This window comes from Schistocerca serialis, chromosome 7, assembly GCF_023864345.2.
Source record: "Schistocerca serialis cubense isolate TAMUIC-IGC-003099 chromosome 7, iqSchSeri2.2, whole genome shotgun sequence".
Taxonomy (NCBI): Eukaryota; Metazoa; Arthropoda; class Insecta; order Orthoptera; family Acrididae; genus Schistocerca; species Schistocerca serialis.
The window spans coordinates 46,779,486-46,797,116 of record NC_064644.1 but is presented as its reverse complement, the minus strand read 5'-3'; the positions used below and the strand labels follow the sequence as shown (position 1 = coordinate 46,797,116).

At 41.0% G+C, this 17,631-nt stretch overlaps 1 protein-coding gene across 2 annotated transcripts in view; it reads left to right on the top strand.

Annotated features, from left to right (window-relative positions):
• The window catches only part of LOC126412477 (transient receptor potential protein), a 451,880-nt gene that overhangs the window by 287,412 nt on the left and 146,837 nt on the right, over positions 1–17,631 (top strand). For both annotated transcript variants that reach the window (XM_050082094.1, XM_050082095.1), the window contains exons 10-12: positions 3,420–3,572; positions 9,068–9,213; positions 15,546–15,652. In XM_050082094.1, the coding sequence (XP_049938051.1) occupies positions 3,420–3,572; positions 9,068–9,213; positions 15,546–15,652 (406 nt within the window). The remainder of the gene's footprint in view (positions 1–3,419; positions 3,573–9,067; positions 9,214–15,545; positions 15,653–17,631) is intronic.

The following is a 17,631-nucleotide window of genomic DNA, read 5'->3' as shown; positions in this document are numbered from 1 at the left end:
ACTGACACGAGTGCCGTTGCTAACAGCATAGCAGCGACTCTCCAGAGCTCGTGACCATATCGGTTGGATCCTACACGACCGAGAAACCGTGGCCTCGTTAGGTGAGTCCCGATTTCAGTTATAAGAGCTGCTGGTAGGCTTCGAAGGTGGCGCAGATCCCACGAAGCCATGGACTCAAGTTGTGAACAAGGCATTGTGCAAGTTGGTGGTGGCTCCATAATGGTGTGCGCTGTGTTTACATGAAATGAACTGGTTCCTCTGGTCCAACTGAACCAATAGTTAACTGGAAATGGGTATGCTCGGCTACTTGGAGACCATTTGCAGCTATTGATGGACCTCACGTTTCCAAGCAACCAAGGAATTTTTATGGATGACAGTGCATCATTTCACCTGGCCACATTTGTTAGCAACTGGTTTGATGAACATTCTGGACATTTGGTGCGTATGATTTGGAGACCCAAATCACCCGAAATGAATCCCTTCGAACATTTTTGGGGGTTAATCGAGAGGTCAGTTCACACATAAAATCCTGCACCGGCAACACTTTCGGAATTATGGACTGCTATAGGGGCAGCATGGCAGAGCATTTCTGCAGGGATCCCACGACTTTTGTCATCTCAGTGTATTATAGCTTCCCAAGATAATGTATTTAGCTACGCAGATCATTGTAAACGTTGTTGTAATCGCTACATGTCAGGAACTTTTCTTTCATTTACCACTACGCGAGAATGTTACGTGAATATTACAAAACTCTGTAAGAAGAAATATCAAAGATAATAATCTGATGTGCATTCCTTCATCTATGGATTGCAGTTGATGACAACTGAGCGCACAAAACCGTATTCTACTTCCCCCATCACAGCAAACAGTATTGTAAGATCTGATACACTGCCTTAACCTTCCGTTGCTCGCGCGGATGACACTCGTCATCCACATGACTTTCCCGCTCAATTTGGTCTGACACGGCTGGATTGAGTTCGTGCCATTTTCAGTACCTTTCTGTTACCTCTCCCGCTGTTAGCTCCAATCATTATTGTCTCTCAGATGCGAAAGACACATTGCTTACGAAACATTATTATAGTCTGGAGGACACTTGTCATCCGCGCGAGCTCTGCTGCCATAATCTGAAACAAAATAAGCCTGTATTACTTTATTGCTTTCCTTTCACGTGCATAAATTTAGACGTATTGAAACTGATTGCAGTTACCTTCCATGTTACCTAGTATTCTCTTTATTTTTAAGCTATGAAAGAAATGCAAAAGGCAAAAAACCTCGGACAGAGTTTAGTAGAGATCCTAATGCATGGTAGGAATGGTTCAATGAGCTGAGTGTTAAAGATGCTCACAGTGATAACACTGACTCAGAGACTGAGGATTCTGTTCATGAAAGCGGTCATGATTCAGGAACAGAACAAGAAGTGTCAGAAAATTATGAATATGAATCACAGGAAGAAGTAACTCGGGACGATGCATTTTTTAGGGAATTATGGAATAACTGGACGGAGGAAAAATAAATATCCTACCGGTGTTAGAAGCCAATCTTGTAATTTTATTGCGCATTTGCCTGGACCAAAAAAATGAAGCTCGTATAAAAGAGACACAAATATAAATTCTCAATTTGTTCTTGGATGAAAATATAATAAGGGTTATCGCAACATGCACTAATATGTAAATCAATTAAGATTGTGGTAACTTGTCTAGGGAAAGCGACGCTAAAGAAACAGATGCGATAGAGATCAGAGCTTTCATTGGTTTGTTATATCTATGTGGATTTTTGAGATGTTCTAGGAAGAGTATAGCTAATTATGGGATAACTCAAAGGGAAACGGACTTGAACCATGTTATTTATGCATAAGTGAAAACCGATTTATGTTTCTATTGAGATGTCTGAGGTTCGATAATATCCGTGATAGAGGTGTTCGCAGAGTGATTGACAAGTTAGCGGCTATCAGAGCTATCAGTGGGGTACTTGAACTATTCACGAACAATTGCCAAAAATATTTTTCACCTTGTGAATATCTTACTGTTGACGAACAGCTTTTGGCATTTAAATGGAAACTGCCCATTCAGGCAATATATTCCTAGCAAACCAGCAAAGTATGGCTTAAAAGTGTTTGCTTTGGTTGATGTAAAAACCGCTTAGACTTAGAATTTAGCCGGCCGGAGTGGCCGAGCGGTTCTAGGCGCTTCAGTCTGGAACCGCGAGACCGCTAAGGTCGCAGGTTCGAATCCTGCCCCGGGCATGGATGTGTGTGATGTCCTTAGGTTGGTTAGGTTTAAGTAGTTCTAAGTTCTAGGGGACTCATGACCTCAGCAGTTAAGTCCCATAGTGCTCAGAGCCATTTGAACCATTTGAACTTAGAATTTAGAACCGTACGTCGGTAAGCAACAAGAGGGACCATGAATGCCAGTAATTCAGCTGAAGATATTGTTCTTCGAATGGTCAAACTGTTTCAAACGTTAGACTATATTATACTGTGTACAAATATTAAGGGGGGTAGGACGTCAAACGGGCCGTCTTGGAGCAGGAGAGACACCACAGGACATTTTCATTTCCACTGTCTATACTTTTACGAATAAAGTCATAAAACTTTGTCAGCATGACCAGGAAGGATTCAGGATTCACAATCATAGCCGTGGAAGTTCAAAAAAATAACAATTTGTTTTTTACATGTGAAAATTCATCATTTTTTCACTTCTATTGGCTGCGTTTTTTGCTATAGGTACACGTTTCTTCATAAGTAAGAGAGATTCGTCGATGAATTTTGCACAGCATACAAACCATACTTACAGGTGTATGAAACTGTAGAAATTATTTAATTTATGAAAAAATGAATCTGCTTTTACATTTTAAACTTCATGTTTAGAAAAAACTCAAATTTTATGGTTAATTATCTCAATTTTTACCACAGTTTTTAATAGATTTGGAAAATTCTAGAGTTTCATACACCTTATATCCTGGATCCTTTCTGGTCATTCTGATAAAGTTTTATGAATCTATTTTTAAAATTATAGACAGTGGAAATTAAAAATTGGTGCGGTGTCTCTCCTGCTCCAAGTCGTCCCTTTGACGTCCTACCCCCTTAAATGTATTATATTTAGAGTTATTAAAAAATCATAAAGCCAGTCATAAAGACCGTTCAAAGTGTACAAATAGACCGCTTGCTTTGTGGATGACACCAGTCATCCTCGCGAGTGACGATGTCACGAATTTTCGCGCGAGTAATGGAGGGTTAAACATTATCGTAATATCCGATACACGGTCTAATTCGTAACAAGTGTAAGTTAAAAGGGACGTAAAAGCTGGCATTCAGAATTACGTCGACATGCAACGTGATGTAAAAATGCTGCAGTAAGTAACACCTCGTACAATGCAGTAGGTACAGTGTGCTGAGAGAAGACTGTGTGTTTGTGTCACAGCTCTCCTGGGCCTAGCGTCGCAGCGCGTGGAGTTCATGCTGATCGAGTGGTTCGGCAACGACTGGCTGCGCTCCATCCTGGCAGAGTGGAAGCGCAAGGAGCGCGGATCGCTGCCGGGGCTCGTCGAGTTCGTCATCATCATCTACGTCTTCAGTGAGTGGCTCCACCCCGCCCGGCCCGCACGGCGCTTCTTCGCGTTGCTAACCGGAGGTCGCATGTGAACAAGGAACGAGAAACCTAGTCGGGTCACCGGATTCACCGGCCTCTGCTTCACCCTGTATCGTCGCGTGGCAGTAAATGAAAGGCAGCGGTCTGCGGAACATCCCACGGGTTGTTAACACTAGCTTTCCGATCAGGAGTCGCTCATTCTCCGCTAAATGACACTTGTCCTGACGAGGTTGAGGGACCCAATTCCAGTGCAGTCACCAAGCAAATATTCATAACATTGGAGAAAATAAACAAATTTTTTTTCAGCCTTCAGTTGCAAGGTAATTTTTACTCGTTTACCTAGGTTTCGATTCCAGTAATGGAATCCTCTTCAGAACAAAAATAAAAGAACAAAAATAAAAGAACAAAAATTTAGTATGTTACCGGCCACTAACACTGTAACACCAACAATTAATTAAATTATAGTGCGTATACTCTCTGGTAGGAAAAATTCTCGATAAAATTTGACAGAAAATTGGGGATATACAGGGTGTGAAATCTATTACACCGACCTAAACAACAGCAACTTTAACCCGATTCGGCATCGAGCTGAGGTTAGAAATCTTTTTCTGACGCTTGCTACTAAACATTTCTTTTTTTCACACCAGGATAACACGTTCTTGTTGCAAACAAACGTCACACAAATGCGACTTCTAAATGAGAAACGCATTGTTTTGTCTTTCCTTGTATAAAGAGCGATTCAGCTGCCCTCACCGATGTTGTTTTGTACAACCCGCAATCTCAAATCTAGCCTTGAAAAATCCACGAGCCAGATTTTCATATTCTCTCGCTCGCTAAACACTACCTGTCAGTCCTACATAAAAAATGAACATGACCTCTTTGTAGGAAATTTAATGTAGTTAAATTTTATACAGGGGTACGTTTTTGCTAGAGGCTGTAGTTTTCGAGTTATACAAGAAAAGTGTACAAAAGTGACCTTAAAATGCACCTCGCAGTTCCACACTCAGCCCCATTGCTCAGGATTTCTAGTGTGTTGTTCATGTCACTCCTTCCTACCACTGTACAAAAATTTGCGACTCCACGAATTATTTCTCACACTGATGTTCGGGTAAAATTTTACCTAACAATTTGTGAATTTTAACAGCATAAAATAAACAATTACATCCTTGTATTCGTCAGTCCTTCTGGCTACGAAACAACAGTGGTTGTAAGGGTGAAGTTTGGATCGAATTGTCAACGTAATTCATTTTATGCTAACGTTTACAAAAGTCGTTTTTCTTTCATTATCCTCACGCGCGTGTTTAAATGAATAATGTTAACGAAGTAGCTAACTATACTGGTGGCATAATACCCCAATTAAGAGAGACCAAAAATTTGGAAATTTTTGTACAGTGGTAGGAGGGAGTGCCACGAACAACACACTAAGAATCCTGATTGGTGAGGTATGAGTGTGGGGATGGAGGTGTGTTTGAAGCTCACGGTTGTACGTTTTTCTTAAATAACTCGTAAACCGTGGCCCCCAGTAATTAACTACCAGTATATTAAATTTCCTACAAACAGGTCCTGTTCATTTTCTCTGTAGGACTAATAGTTTGCACGTAGCGAGCGAGAGAATATGAATATCCCGTGCATGGTTTTTGAAGGCAGATATACCATTGCGGGTTGCATAAAACGACGGTGGAACGAGCAGCCAAATCACCCTGTATAGAATGTAGATAGCATTGTTTTCACGAGCTATGTTAGGTCGCACTGAAATGCTAATCATTTGCATGTCCAAGCATGTACTACACGCCAATATATCTTTTCTTGTATGCCGCCGCATTTATGGTGTTGCACTTTTAATGACCAGCGATGCAGATATGTAATTCAAATGTCTTAATTTAACACAGATTCTGTCAGAGTAATCTCTCTCTCTCTCTCTCTCTCTCTCTCTCTCTACTTCTGGCAATTTCAGCAAAGAGAAATATTGTGCTCACAACTAATTCAAGTCCTACCTTTCAAGCTGGCAGTGGAAGAAAATGTAAAAGATTGAGTGGCACCACTATAAAGGAACGCACTCCAAAACTCTTTGATATTTTATACTATACCACTTACCAGCAATCCAAACAATATATGGTCCAGCACTGCAGTCATGTAAAGAAAATACGTGCTAACGCAGCATCAGAGCAGGTAGAAAATTTAATTTGCTTTTTAACTCATCTGAAGATTCTAGCATCTACTCGCTAACAAAGTGTTTCGCTGATCTACATAGTCAGAAACACTCACAATTCAAGAGCTAGTTCTTCTGCATCTGTGCTTTCTATTGCGATTACGAAATGATCCTGCTTTTCACCACAAATTATTGTTTTAACTGATGATGACACTCATGATTGGTATACGATTCTGGTATTTCATGAAGGGCCCAGATGACTGTCCTACGCCAGAGTTAGGCGTGATCTGACTTCTCCATGTAACGGTTAATACGAAGGATAGTTATGGTCTGGTTTCAACGTACGTTTACATCACTTACATATTTGGCGGACTTTTTACAACCGTTAAGGCAGTTCGATGATTAACAGCATTACATAATGAGATTTTAACGTGGAATCTGTTTACGACAGATTGCGTAAATAAAGAAGTTTACTGTAGCTGTGGCAGATTTATTTTCTGAAATACTGCTCGCAACTCGTTCAAGTCCTTCCTATCAAGCTGGCAATAGAAGAAAACCTAAAAGATTGAATGTCATCACTATAAAAGAATGTACTCCGAAACTCTTTAATATTTTATACGATACCATCTACCAACAACCCAAATAATTTCACCTGTACATTTCACGACACGTTTATATTTACAAGCAGCACTGAAACTGATTTGCAGCCAGAAAGACGTTAAGGGATAACTGTGTAACTGGTTGTAATGCAGTTGCAATGCAGTACGAACGAGCTACAGAGAGACACGAACGAAAGACGGTAGGGTTTATCATGTTGCAATTAATGGTATGTAACATTAATGAAACTTCCTGTCCACTGTTTGTAGGACTTCGTGATCACATAAAAATGGGAAAAGGCTATCTACTGCTTCAATATGTGTCTCGTTTCATGTACTTTCTACTTAAATACCCATAGGTAGAGAGACGTAACCTCTTCTTCTTCTTCTTTCGATTTCGGCCATCTTTGGACCACGTTCAACAATTCACTTGCCCGGCTTTTTGATCTTTTTTTCTCTCTTCCCAATATTTCCTCATCATTTTCGAGTGGTTCCTCCTCCGCTCTTCCGACCATTTCCTGTTATTATTCTTTAGTTTCGTTTCTTCTGGAAAACACTTAATTTCGTTCACTATTTGTCTAAACTTTTCCCTGTCCCTGATTGACTCACGGGTGACATTAAAATAGGCCAAATCCTTTTTCACCATCTGTATCCATTTATTGTTGGTTTTTTCGTTCCTGTTACTATGTTCAAACACTTTTCTTGTTAGTCTGTTTCCATCCATCCTCGACAGGTGACCATAAAACGTTAGTCTGCGTTTACGCATTGCCTCACTCACTCTCTCAATAGTTTTGTATATTTCCTTATTACTCTTTAGCTTGTACTCTTCTCCAATCTTTCTCGGTCCTAATATTTTTCTCAAAATTTTCCTTTCTTTCTTTTCCATGTTTTCTATTTCCCCCTTTTTGTTAAGAGTTAGGCACTCCGATGCATACAGGCATTCTGGTCTAATGACAGTTTTATAATGTCTTAATTTAGCTTGAATCGAAATGTTTTTTTTGTTATATATGTCTTTGGTTTTTTGAAAAGCAAATTCCATTTTCCTTGCTCTCGCCTGGTTTGCACTCTTGTCTAAACCATTCACTTGAATTATTTCACCTAAATACTTAAATTTTTCTACTCTCTTAATATTGCCGTATTTAGTAATAAGATTTTTCTTGTTATTTCTATGATTAGACATATACACGGTTTTTTCAAATGAAATCTGCAGTCCAGCTCTGGCCGAAACTTCTTGTAGTTTCTCCAGGTAGTTCTGAGCTATTTCTTCGTTTTCTGTAATTATTGCCAGATCGTCTGCAAAAGCTAAACAGTCCACTTCTATTTTTTCTTTTTTTGTTCCAATTCTGATGTCATTCTTGGTGCCTTTGAGTTCTTCTTTCCATATTCTCAATATCTTTTCCAGTACGCAGAGACGTAACCTATTATAAAGAAAAATAAATTCTATCTGTAAAGTTTCGACTGCATCGTAGGTTTTTCGCGAAAAATTCGGCATAAAATTATAGCAAGTATTTCGTATTAATGCGTAATTTAATCATGAAGCTCTTTAACACAGTGGTTACACAGAGCAGTACAGCGCTTACAGAATAGACAGATCACAAGTTTAGCCCTTCGTTGGCCGCTGTATACCCGATGAGCAAGCTGCGTAATCTCTTTGCACCGTTTCTTCCATTCCCTCTCCGACGCAGCCGTAGCTCTCACATTCGCTCGGCACTGGACGTCTAGGCTTTTGCGTCCTTTTTGTGGAGAGCTTTTCCTTGAGTTGCGTCTTCTATAAATCCGAACATATGTACTAATCGTATAGGACATCACATTTTATTATTTTGTAATTTTTATTTTGCTCCTACTTCAATTATATACCGGGATTATTTTAATTGTGCCATTTTGGATCGTGGCAGTGCTCCGCAAGCTCTTCACAATGACATCCAAATCCGTGTCCTACCTAAACGCGTTTCTGCGCTACAACAATTTACAACTCTACACAAACCTAATTTGTAACAATTACGCGCGCCTACCTACACTGGAACGATGACGTCACAGACAGGACAAATATCGCGTGACAAACACATACAGACATGATATATCCCTTCTGGGCACAGCAACTGTTTATACGTTATTAGTTTCGTAGTTATCAGATACTCAAATCTTATGGTATTTTGCCACTCAAGAAAGTTCCACCGACGGGCGAATGGACGTTTTCACGCCAAAAAGAATAGAAAAGGATAATGACATGCCTCGCTCTGGGTAGTTGTATAGAGACTTTAAAATGTCTAAACTCGCTCATGATTATACACACAATATGGAGTGTGGTTTTTGAAATGGCAAATGCAATTTGCCGCTTTAAATGTTAGATCTGTAATTAATCAACAACATATCGTCAGTATCTGAAATAATAACAAATATTTCTAATATTGTCCTTCGTTTCCACATTTTTGTAGCCCGCATACAGTTGTTAAGGTCCTGTGATAATGATAAACATTTTATGATGAAGATTTAGCCTAGAAACAGTTTCTGACAGAATAATTGAATAAAGAAGTCAACTGCAGCTGTGAAAGATTTATTTATTGAATTATTATTATCTGCTGTTGATAACCGACGGTATTTCCCATCAAAGCGGTAGAAGGCCGTAAAGTTATGATTAACTTTATGGATACCAAAACCATAAAACTGCATATACAACGAAGTTTGCAAGACAGCAGAATTCAGCTGGTACGTGACGCAGTTGTGTGTGCCCACAGGTCTCATGTGGTGCGAAATAAGGTCTCTGTGGGGCGGCGGGCTGCTGGAGTACATTACGGACCTGTGGAACATCGTCGATTTCATCACCAACATTTTCTACATGCTGTGGATAGCTCTCCGCTTCACTTCGTGGTACATCGTGCAGGTAAGTGCAAGGCCATTTTGCAAGAGTCATATACATTAGCAGACCAACAACTCTATTTTGACATTGTTATCACACCTCTTCCCGGATCTAGCGAGTCTTACTGAGTCTTTTGGGTGCCGGCCGATGTCGCTCAGTTTCGCCAAAATTTCAGCCGGAAACCTTCTTGCCACCGCCAGACCATGATGCTGATTTTTGGAAGATGCTCCCAATATGACGCTTAGTAAAAAGGAAGAAGGTACAGTAGGATGTAAACTCACGTCAACTTCGATGTTATTCGAGACGTAACACAAGCAGCGAATGTCAAAGAAAACCGTCCGTGTATTTTTCATAAGAATCGCAGGGTCATCGCGACCCTCGCCGTAAGAGTTTTAGAAAACAAAACACAGGGTATCTAAATCTGAAGATTTGAACCACTGACTTCCCGAATTAGAGTTCAATGTGCCAAGCATTGTGCCACTTCGCTGGACAGGGCCTCAAGTGTCATGGTGGAAGATGTTGTCCGCAAGTGTCAAAGTAACAACTATTAGTCCAGACATTCTCCCTCCTGAATGAAGTGGCTGGAGAGGGAATTGCGTGCAGGCGGTAAGAGCGTAAGGTGGCCACAATATGATGTTTCTCACAAAGAGCCTCTTGGAATTTTGTATCAATCTGTTTGTTTTTTTGGGGGGAGGAAGGTGGGGAGAAAGGGGGGAGGCCATCAGTCTTCATACAGGTTGAATGCGGCCCGCTAAGAATATCTCTGTTGTGTCGACCTCTGCATCTCAGAGAAGCATTTGTACCTAAAGTCCTTCAGTTATTTGTTGAATATATTCTCATCTCTGTTTTCCCGTAAATTTTTTACCCTCTACTGCTTCCTTAGGTATCATCGATGTTATTCCTTGATATCCAGACATACATATTATCATCCTCGCCTTTCGTAGGTTCAGTTTTTCAAAAAAAAAAAGAAAAATGTTCAAATGTGTGTGAAATCTTATGGGACTTAACTGATAAGGTCATCAGTCTCTAAGCTGACACACTACTTAACCTAAGTTATCATAAGAACAAACACACACACCCATGCCGGAGGGAGGACTCGAACCTCCGCCGAGACCAGCCGCACGGTCCATGAGGGCAGCGCCTGAGACCGCTCGGCTAATCCCGCGCGGCGCTCAGATTTTCCATTTGTTCCTCTCTTCGCCGTTTCTGCAGATGCCCTCTTAAGCTCTTATCCCACCAGTCCACCTACTTTTCAACATTTATCTACAGCACCACGTCTCAAACTCTTCGATTTTCTTCTTTTCCGGTTTTTCCACAGCCGCTCATTCACTTCCATACAATACTGTGCCCCAAACCCACATTCTGAGAAATTCTTTCCTCATACCAAGGCCGATGTTTGATACTAATAGTAAACTTCTTTTGGCCAGGATTGCCCACTTTTACAGAGCTGGTCTGTTTTTTCTGTCCCTCTTTCTTCGTCTGTCACGTGTCGCTTCAAAGACAGCAGAACTCCTTCACCAATTTTGATGTTACGTTTATCGCTATTCTTTTTTCTCCTACTCCTCATTACTGTAGTCTTTCTTTGGTTTACTCTCAATCCATAGAGTGTGCTCATTAGGCTGTTCATTCCATTCATCGAATCCTGCAGTTCTTCCCCATTTTCACTGAGGACAGCCATGCTGTCAGCTAATCTTATCATTGATATACATTCATCCCGAATTTTAGTCAGCCCCCAATGCTTCTTTTATTTCCACCGCTACTTCTTCAGTATTTGGATTGAACAGTAGGAGCGAGAACTACATTTCTGTTTCGTACCTTTTGACAGCGAGCACTTTGTTCTTGGCGTTTCATTATTATTTTCCCCCTTCCCGGTTCTTAATCGTATTGTATATTACCCGTTTTCCCTATACCTCACACCTATTTTTCTGAGAATTTCTAACATATTGCAGCATTTTACTTTTTCGAATGCATTTCCACGGCCGACAAATCTTATTAAATGTGTCTTAACTTTTCTCAAATCTTGCTTCCGTTATCAGGCAGACATGCCAGGACTTAATCTTGATCCTGTTGAGCACCACAGCTGACGAATTTTAATGATTACACAATAATCGTGTAATTGTACAGCAAAGCTGATTTTCATTAATCATTAAAATCATGCCGGGACTGCTAATCAGGTAGCTTTACCTTTCCAAAATCTAGAGTGATCGTCTTCTAACAGACTCTAAATTTTCTTTTTCTTTCTTCTGTGTGCTATCCTTGTCAGTAACATGGGTGGATTCACTGGTAAGTTGACTGTGTGATACTTCTCACACTTATCTGCTTTTCCTGTCCTCAGAATTGTGTGGCTAGCATCTGTCATGGTATGTCTCCATGCTTCTATATTCTGCAAACGAAACTGAACAGTGGTTTGTGTGCCACTACCGTCAATAATCTTAAAAATTCCGAAGGTATGTTATACCCATTCCTTCCACCTTATTTGATCGCAAGTCTACAGTAGTTCTGTTTTTTATTAACCCTCGTCGCCAGTTTTGTAAATGCCTCTTCGCTACTGCTGTGGATGCCGAGTTGCAACTGTTGTTAACGCAGGCCGAGTTTTTGAGTTCGTGAATCGACCTCTGGTGCAGTACACCGCTAAGACAATTTCTCCCTGCCACTGTTACACAGCTATGCTCCAGGGTCAGGTAACAGGACAGGAGAACGAATGTTCTACAACACTCCAACAAATTAACAACAAAGTCACACAAATGAGTTAAAAAGGTTTGCTTATCATTGTGGCTAGTTTAATATGAAGTTTGCAACACTGCATGTAATATATCACAGGAAAGGCCCTTAATGGCTAAGAGCAAATAATCGTAGGTAAACTTCACAGTACGTAGCAAATGTAATTTTCAACAACTGTCTGTTCCCTTCTGAGAGTTCACTAAACGACGTTCCCTGTCTGAGTCAGCCCCAGACGATGATCTATAATCAAGTGCGCGAGAGCTGCTCTTCTATCTTCCAAGTAGGATTGTCCATTGTTGTCCAGTCATTGACGGGTTGTACTCGGCCGGCAATTGGCCGAGGCGAAGTCGATATCTTCATCCTCAACGCCGCCCCCGGCGCTGTTGGAACTCCATGGCACTTCTCAACGTAATTTTCTGCAACATAAACGCACTTGCTGCCGTGGTTGAACACCTTCTGTGTTTCCTAGTTTCAGAACACCGTTGTCAATTACCTTAACCACTTTTTGACACAGCTTGAATCAACGTTTGGGAAACACTGAGACAATAATCATTTTTTTCATTTCTCGAAAGAGGTATGAATCACAACGAGCAAAATCGGGGGTGAATTTTGTTGCAGTCAAACCACTGATAATAATCTTTTCAAAAGTTATCCACCTTTCATGTAACAAGTATGGCAGCATGTCATGTGACAAAATTATGGCACGTTCTTTATTTTTAACTATCTTCGATTTTTTCACCTGTCGCTATACACTGTTGACAAGATTTAGAGCCTCGTTATCTAAACCGAATTAGCCAGACTCCTGTCTTGTCCTAAAAGACAGTATCTATAAACTCTTTCTGAAAAAAATGTCAGACAGTAATTCACTCACACAGTTCTGTGATGAACCAATGCGAGCCCAGTCAATTCACTGGTTTTGTCTCGACGTTCACGCACGAAACGCTCATCTCGTGCCCGTAAGAATTTAATGGGTAAAGTGACCACCTTGGTATGCATATTGAAACTAGAATGTTTCAACTCACCTTCTCTTGGTCTTATGGTCATCAGAAAGAAATTTTGGCAGTTAACGAGCACGAGACGTGTGGTAGTCTAATCTTCCAGTTATTACGTCGTACAAATCTGTGCGCGTAACGTAAGTCAAACGTTGCAGTAAATCCGTAACAGCCGATCGTCCTCGTTTTGCACGAGTTCGTCGACGACTGCAGACAGTACTTCACTCCTCGCCTGGCCACGTGAATTACTTGGTCCGTTCCGAGACAGCATAACAGTCTCTCCACAAACTGCACAAATTTCAGTTCGGATATCTAGGGATTACTGATATTTTTAATGCCTCGCAAACGAAAACTCAGTGTCTGCATGTACTTCAGTGTAGTCTGGTTTTTTTATTGCAGCAGCCATTCCCTTTATCACTAAAACTAGAACGTCACCAGTGATTTTCTACTCTCGTTCCTTCCGGACACGACTACGTAACTGACGTCCATTAGATGTCTCTACGTTTGCTTTATCTCGTGCGGAATGCAGGCGGAAATTACTTTTCAAATTGTTCTGGTGAGAAGCAAAGAAGTCATTTACTGTTAAAAAAAGATAAAGGGAATTTGCGCTGCTACCTTCACTACAAATAACGTGAGATAAACTATTAATTTCCCCTCCTTTTACACACTTTCTCTGTGTATTATATACTCTTATATTTGTCTTTGTTAGTTATCTTTTACTATACTTTCGAAGTATAACATTTTATTGTGGTTGTTTCAATTTAGTCTCACAACACATAAAAATTATCGTTATCAGAGAAGGCGTAACATTATCTTGTATACATTCACACTGATATACTGTAATCAGCAAATTCCTGCATTTCTGAATCCGCATATTAAAATAAAACTACGGTAGATCACAACTTTAAACAATGTTAGACTGTGGACGAAAGGTACACCGATAAAAGTAAGGTTTAAGAAAAAATGATTACCAGTTGTTGAAACAGAAGAAATGAAATTAAGCTGGTGTAGCCCTGGGCAATAGACTGCTTCTCACTCACTCAGTTAAGCATGTATGTCTCAGAACAGGTTACGTTCATAAGAGAAACAATCAGGGACACCTCTATTAGTGTGTAGTATTCCGTTTCTACATGATGAAGGTAGCTTTTCTATCCTGGTATGGCCTCACGAGACATCGAATAAGTAGAGAGGTTGTCCTGATCTGTGGCCGGTAACTTCAGCACAGAATTAACGGACATTTGTCGAAGGACATCATGTAAACACAATCAGTTACTTTTAAAGTGTTTAATAGGCAATCCGGTGCTCGGATGTAGAACGCAGCGTCGGCGGCATCTGATTCAGAGAAGAACGAACAATTGCAAGCATAGCGATATTTAGAAGATAATAATTTTATACATAACGGCATTACTTACATATTATATCTAAGACTGCTGTGATGTAGATATCGAAGATATAGAATTATTCGTTGTCCTCCAGATGCCACTGACGACGGGTTCTGCAGCTCATGGTGTTTACAAGATGACTTTTGTTAAAATTTACAAGCATACTAGGTTCTGACGGATGTTAGTCGTAGCTGGCTCCAGTCGCCCATAGCTCGATTGTTCGCCTATTAGAAACGATGGAAAACTATCTGAAGCCACACTCCATTCCATGTACACATCCGCCACGCGACAATAAGTCCAACACATGAACGAACTGTGGCTTGGCAACAGGAAGTATCCATCGCCACATGTTGTTCCCGACGCACTCGCACTCTACCATCAGCGTGTAACAACGCTGACAGCGACAAATTGCCTCGGGCAATCTATTTACAGGCATAGAGCATCCAACAGCTGTGTTCCTGCGTCCACGCTGTTCTTTATGCTGCATGAAGCACTTCGAACATCTGCAACGAAAAGATTGAGATGGTTGCTTCAGCAGTACCGAGGCAATGATTCTGCATAGAATAGCAGCGTACCACTTGTTATTTTTCAGCACTGAATTGGAGAATGATTCATCGTGTCCCTCTTATCCGTTATTACAGTCAGTGTACAGAAATTCGTGCTATCAGCACATGGTTTAGCACACTGGACTCGCATTCGGGAGGACGACGGTTCAATCCCGTCTCCGGCCATCCCGATTTAGGTTTTCCGTGATTTCCCTAAATCGCTTCAGGCAAATGCCGGGATGGTTCCTTTGAAAGGGCACGGCCGATTTCCTTCCCCATCCTTCCCTCACCCGAGCTTGCGCTCCGTCTCTAATGACCTCGTTGTCGACGGGACGTTAAACACTAATCTCCTCCTCCTATCAGCACATGGTTGCCCATGTCAGTAGACTCTAAGGTGGCAGTTTTACTCGTTTAATACCTTAGGTGTTGTGGCAGGTAGACTGAGTGTCCCTTGAGTCAAATAGCAACTGTCTGACCACGATGAAATGTGCGGGTGTCTTGCCCACCCTGTGATCATACGTCACACCGATGGCATTAGCATGTACCACAACAAGCTCTTCGTCTCTAACACAGTATTTGTCTCTAATTCGGTTTCTCGCGACTGTCTAATAAAACGAAACAGCATATTATTCGGATGACAGAAAACCTTTCAGAATCTGAGAGATGAAATTACTTCTTTAACATCGATGGTGAATGTGTGTGTTTGTGTGTCTCAGCGGGAGTACAGCCAGGGCATGGAGCCCTGGTACCCTCGCGAGAAGTGGCACCCCTTCGACCCCATGCTGCTGTCCGAGGGCGCGTTCGCCGCTGGGATGATATTCAGGTGAGCCCTGGTCTCACATCTCCCTTCCAGTTGTCTATTACACGTGAACAAGCGGTTTCGAAACTCCTAGCTGATTGCTTCCCTTGACCGACAAATTGACACCTGCTCAAGCATATATGATCCCATTTTCAAATTTTCTCTGATGTATGTATTTGGTAAGCATTAAGCATGTGAAATTTGTAAATTAGAAAACCTAAATCAATATGACTGGGCTGTTTCTTACTCCTCCCGTTCCAAATACTAGTTCAGATGATCTGCATCTACAGCTACACTGTAATGATCGAAATGGTTACAACATATTAGGCTGCACTTGAGAATGGCATTTGCATATGAAACGAAAGAAATCATAGTGTTTTAAACTGCACTTGAGTGTGGGATTTGCATATTCAATAAAAGGAATTACACCGTCTTAGATTGCAACTAAGTGCGGCAATTGCATATTCTATGAAAGGATAAGGAACAATGACTGACAGAACGTAGGGGAATTAATCACAAACATTTATTTTCATAAACAAAAGATCCTTTTGGACCACAGCTCTACAAATACAATTTATGACTTTCTTTTGCTCGTGAAAAGGAAGGAAAACACTGAATGTACATGTGTGCAAGACCTGACCCACTTGGTCTTTATAGTAGTTTCTCACTGTCGACCTAGGACATCCGATATATAGCATAATTGTACCATTCCTAGTTTGGAAGTATTTACGAAGTGCGGTGGTAATGAAGTACAACGCTTCATTGATTTAAAAAGATTAAGAACAGGGGGAGTCACAACAAACTTGCGACATCATGTAAGGTAAAAAACATCCACAATGTTCCTTGGAAGAGAAGGCACCTTTGACTGATATAATTTTGTTGATGTAATATAAACTCCCCCCCCCCCCACCCCACATGAACCATGGACATTGCCGGTGGTGGGGAGGCTCGCGTGACTCAGCGATACAGATGGCCGTACCGTAGGCGCAACCGCAACTGAGGGGTATCTGTTGAGAGGCCAGACAAACGTGTGGTTCCTGAAGAGGGGCAGCAGCCTTTTCAGTAGTTGCAGGGGAAACAGTCTGGATGATTATCTGGCGTTGTAACACTAACCAAAATGGCCTTGCTGTGCTGGTACTGCGAACGGCTGAAAGCAAGGGGAAACTACGGCCGTAATTTTTCCCAAGGGCTTGCAACTTTACTGTATGGTTAAATGATGATGGCGTCCTCTTGGGTAAGATACTCCGGAGGTAAAATAGCCCCTATTCTGATCTCCGGGAGGGGACTACTCAAGAGGACGTCGTTATCAGGAGAAAGAAAACTGGCGTTCTACGGATCGGAGCGCGGAATGTCAGATCCCTTAATCGGGCAGGTAGGTTAGAAAATTTAAAATGGAAATGGATAGGTTAAAGTTAGATACAGTGGGAATTAGTGAAGTTCGGTGGCAGGAGGAACAAAACTTTTGGTCAGGTGAATACAGGATTAGAAATGTAAAATAAAATAGGGGTAATGCAGGAGTAGGTTTAATAATGAATAAAAAAATAGGAGTGCGGGTAAGCTACTACATACAGCATAGTGAACGCATTATTGTGGCCAAGATAGACACGAAGCCCACGCCTACTACAGTAGTACATGTTTATATGCCAACTAGCTCTGCAGATGATGAAGAAATTGATGAAATGTATGATGAGATAAAAGAAATTATTCAGGTAGTGAAGGGAGACGAAAATTTAATAGTCATGGGTGACTGGAATTCGAGAGTAGGAAAAGGGAGAGAAGGAAACAAAGTAGGTGAATATGGATTGGGGATAAGAAATGAAAGAGGAAGCCGTCTGGTAGAATTTTGCACAGAGCATAACTTAATCATAGTTAACGCTTGGTTCAAGAATCATAAAAGAAGGTTGTGTACATGGAAGAATGCTGGAGATACTCGAAGGTATCAGATAGATTATATAATGGTAAGACAGAGTTTTAGGAACCAGCCATTAAATTGTAACACATTT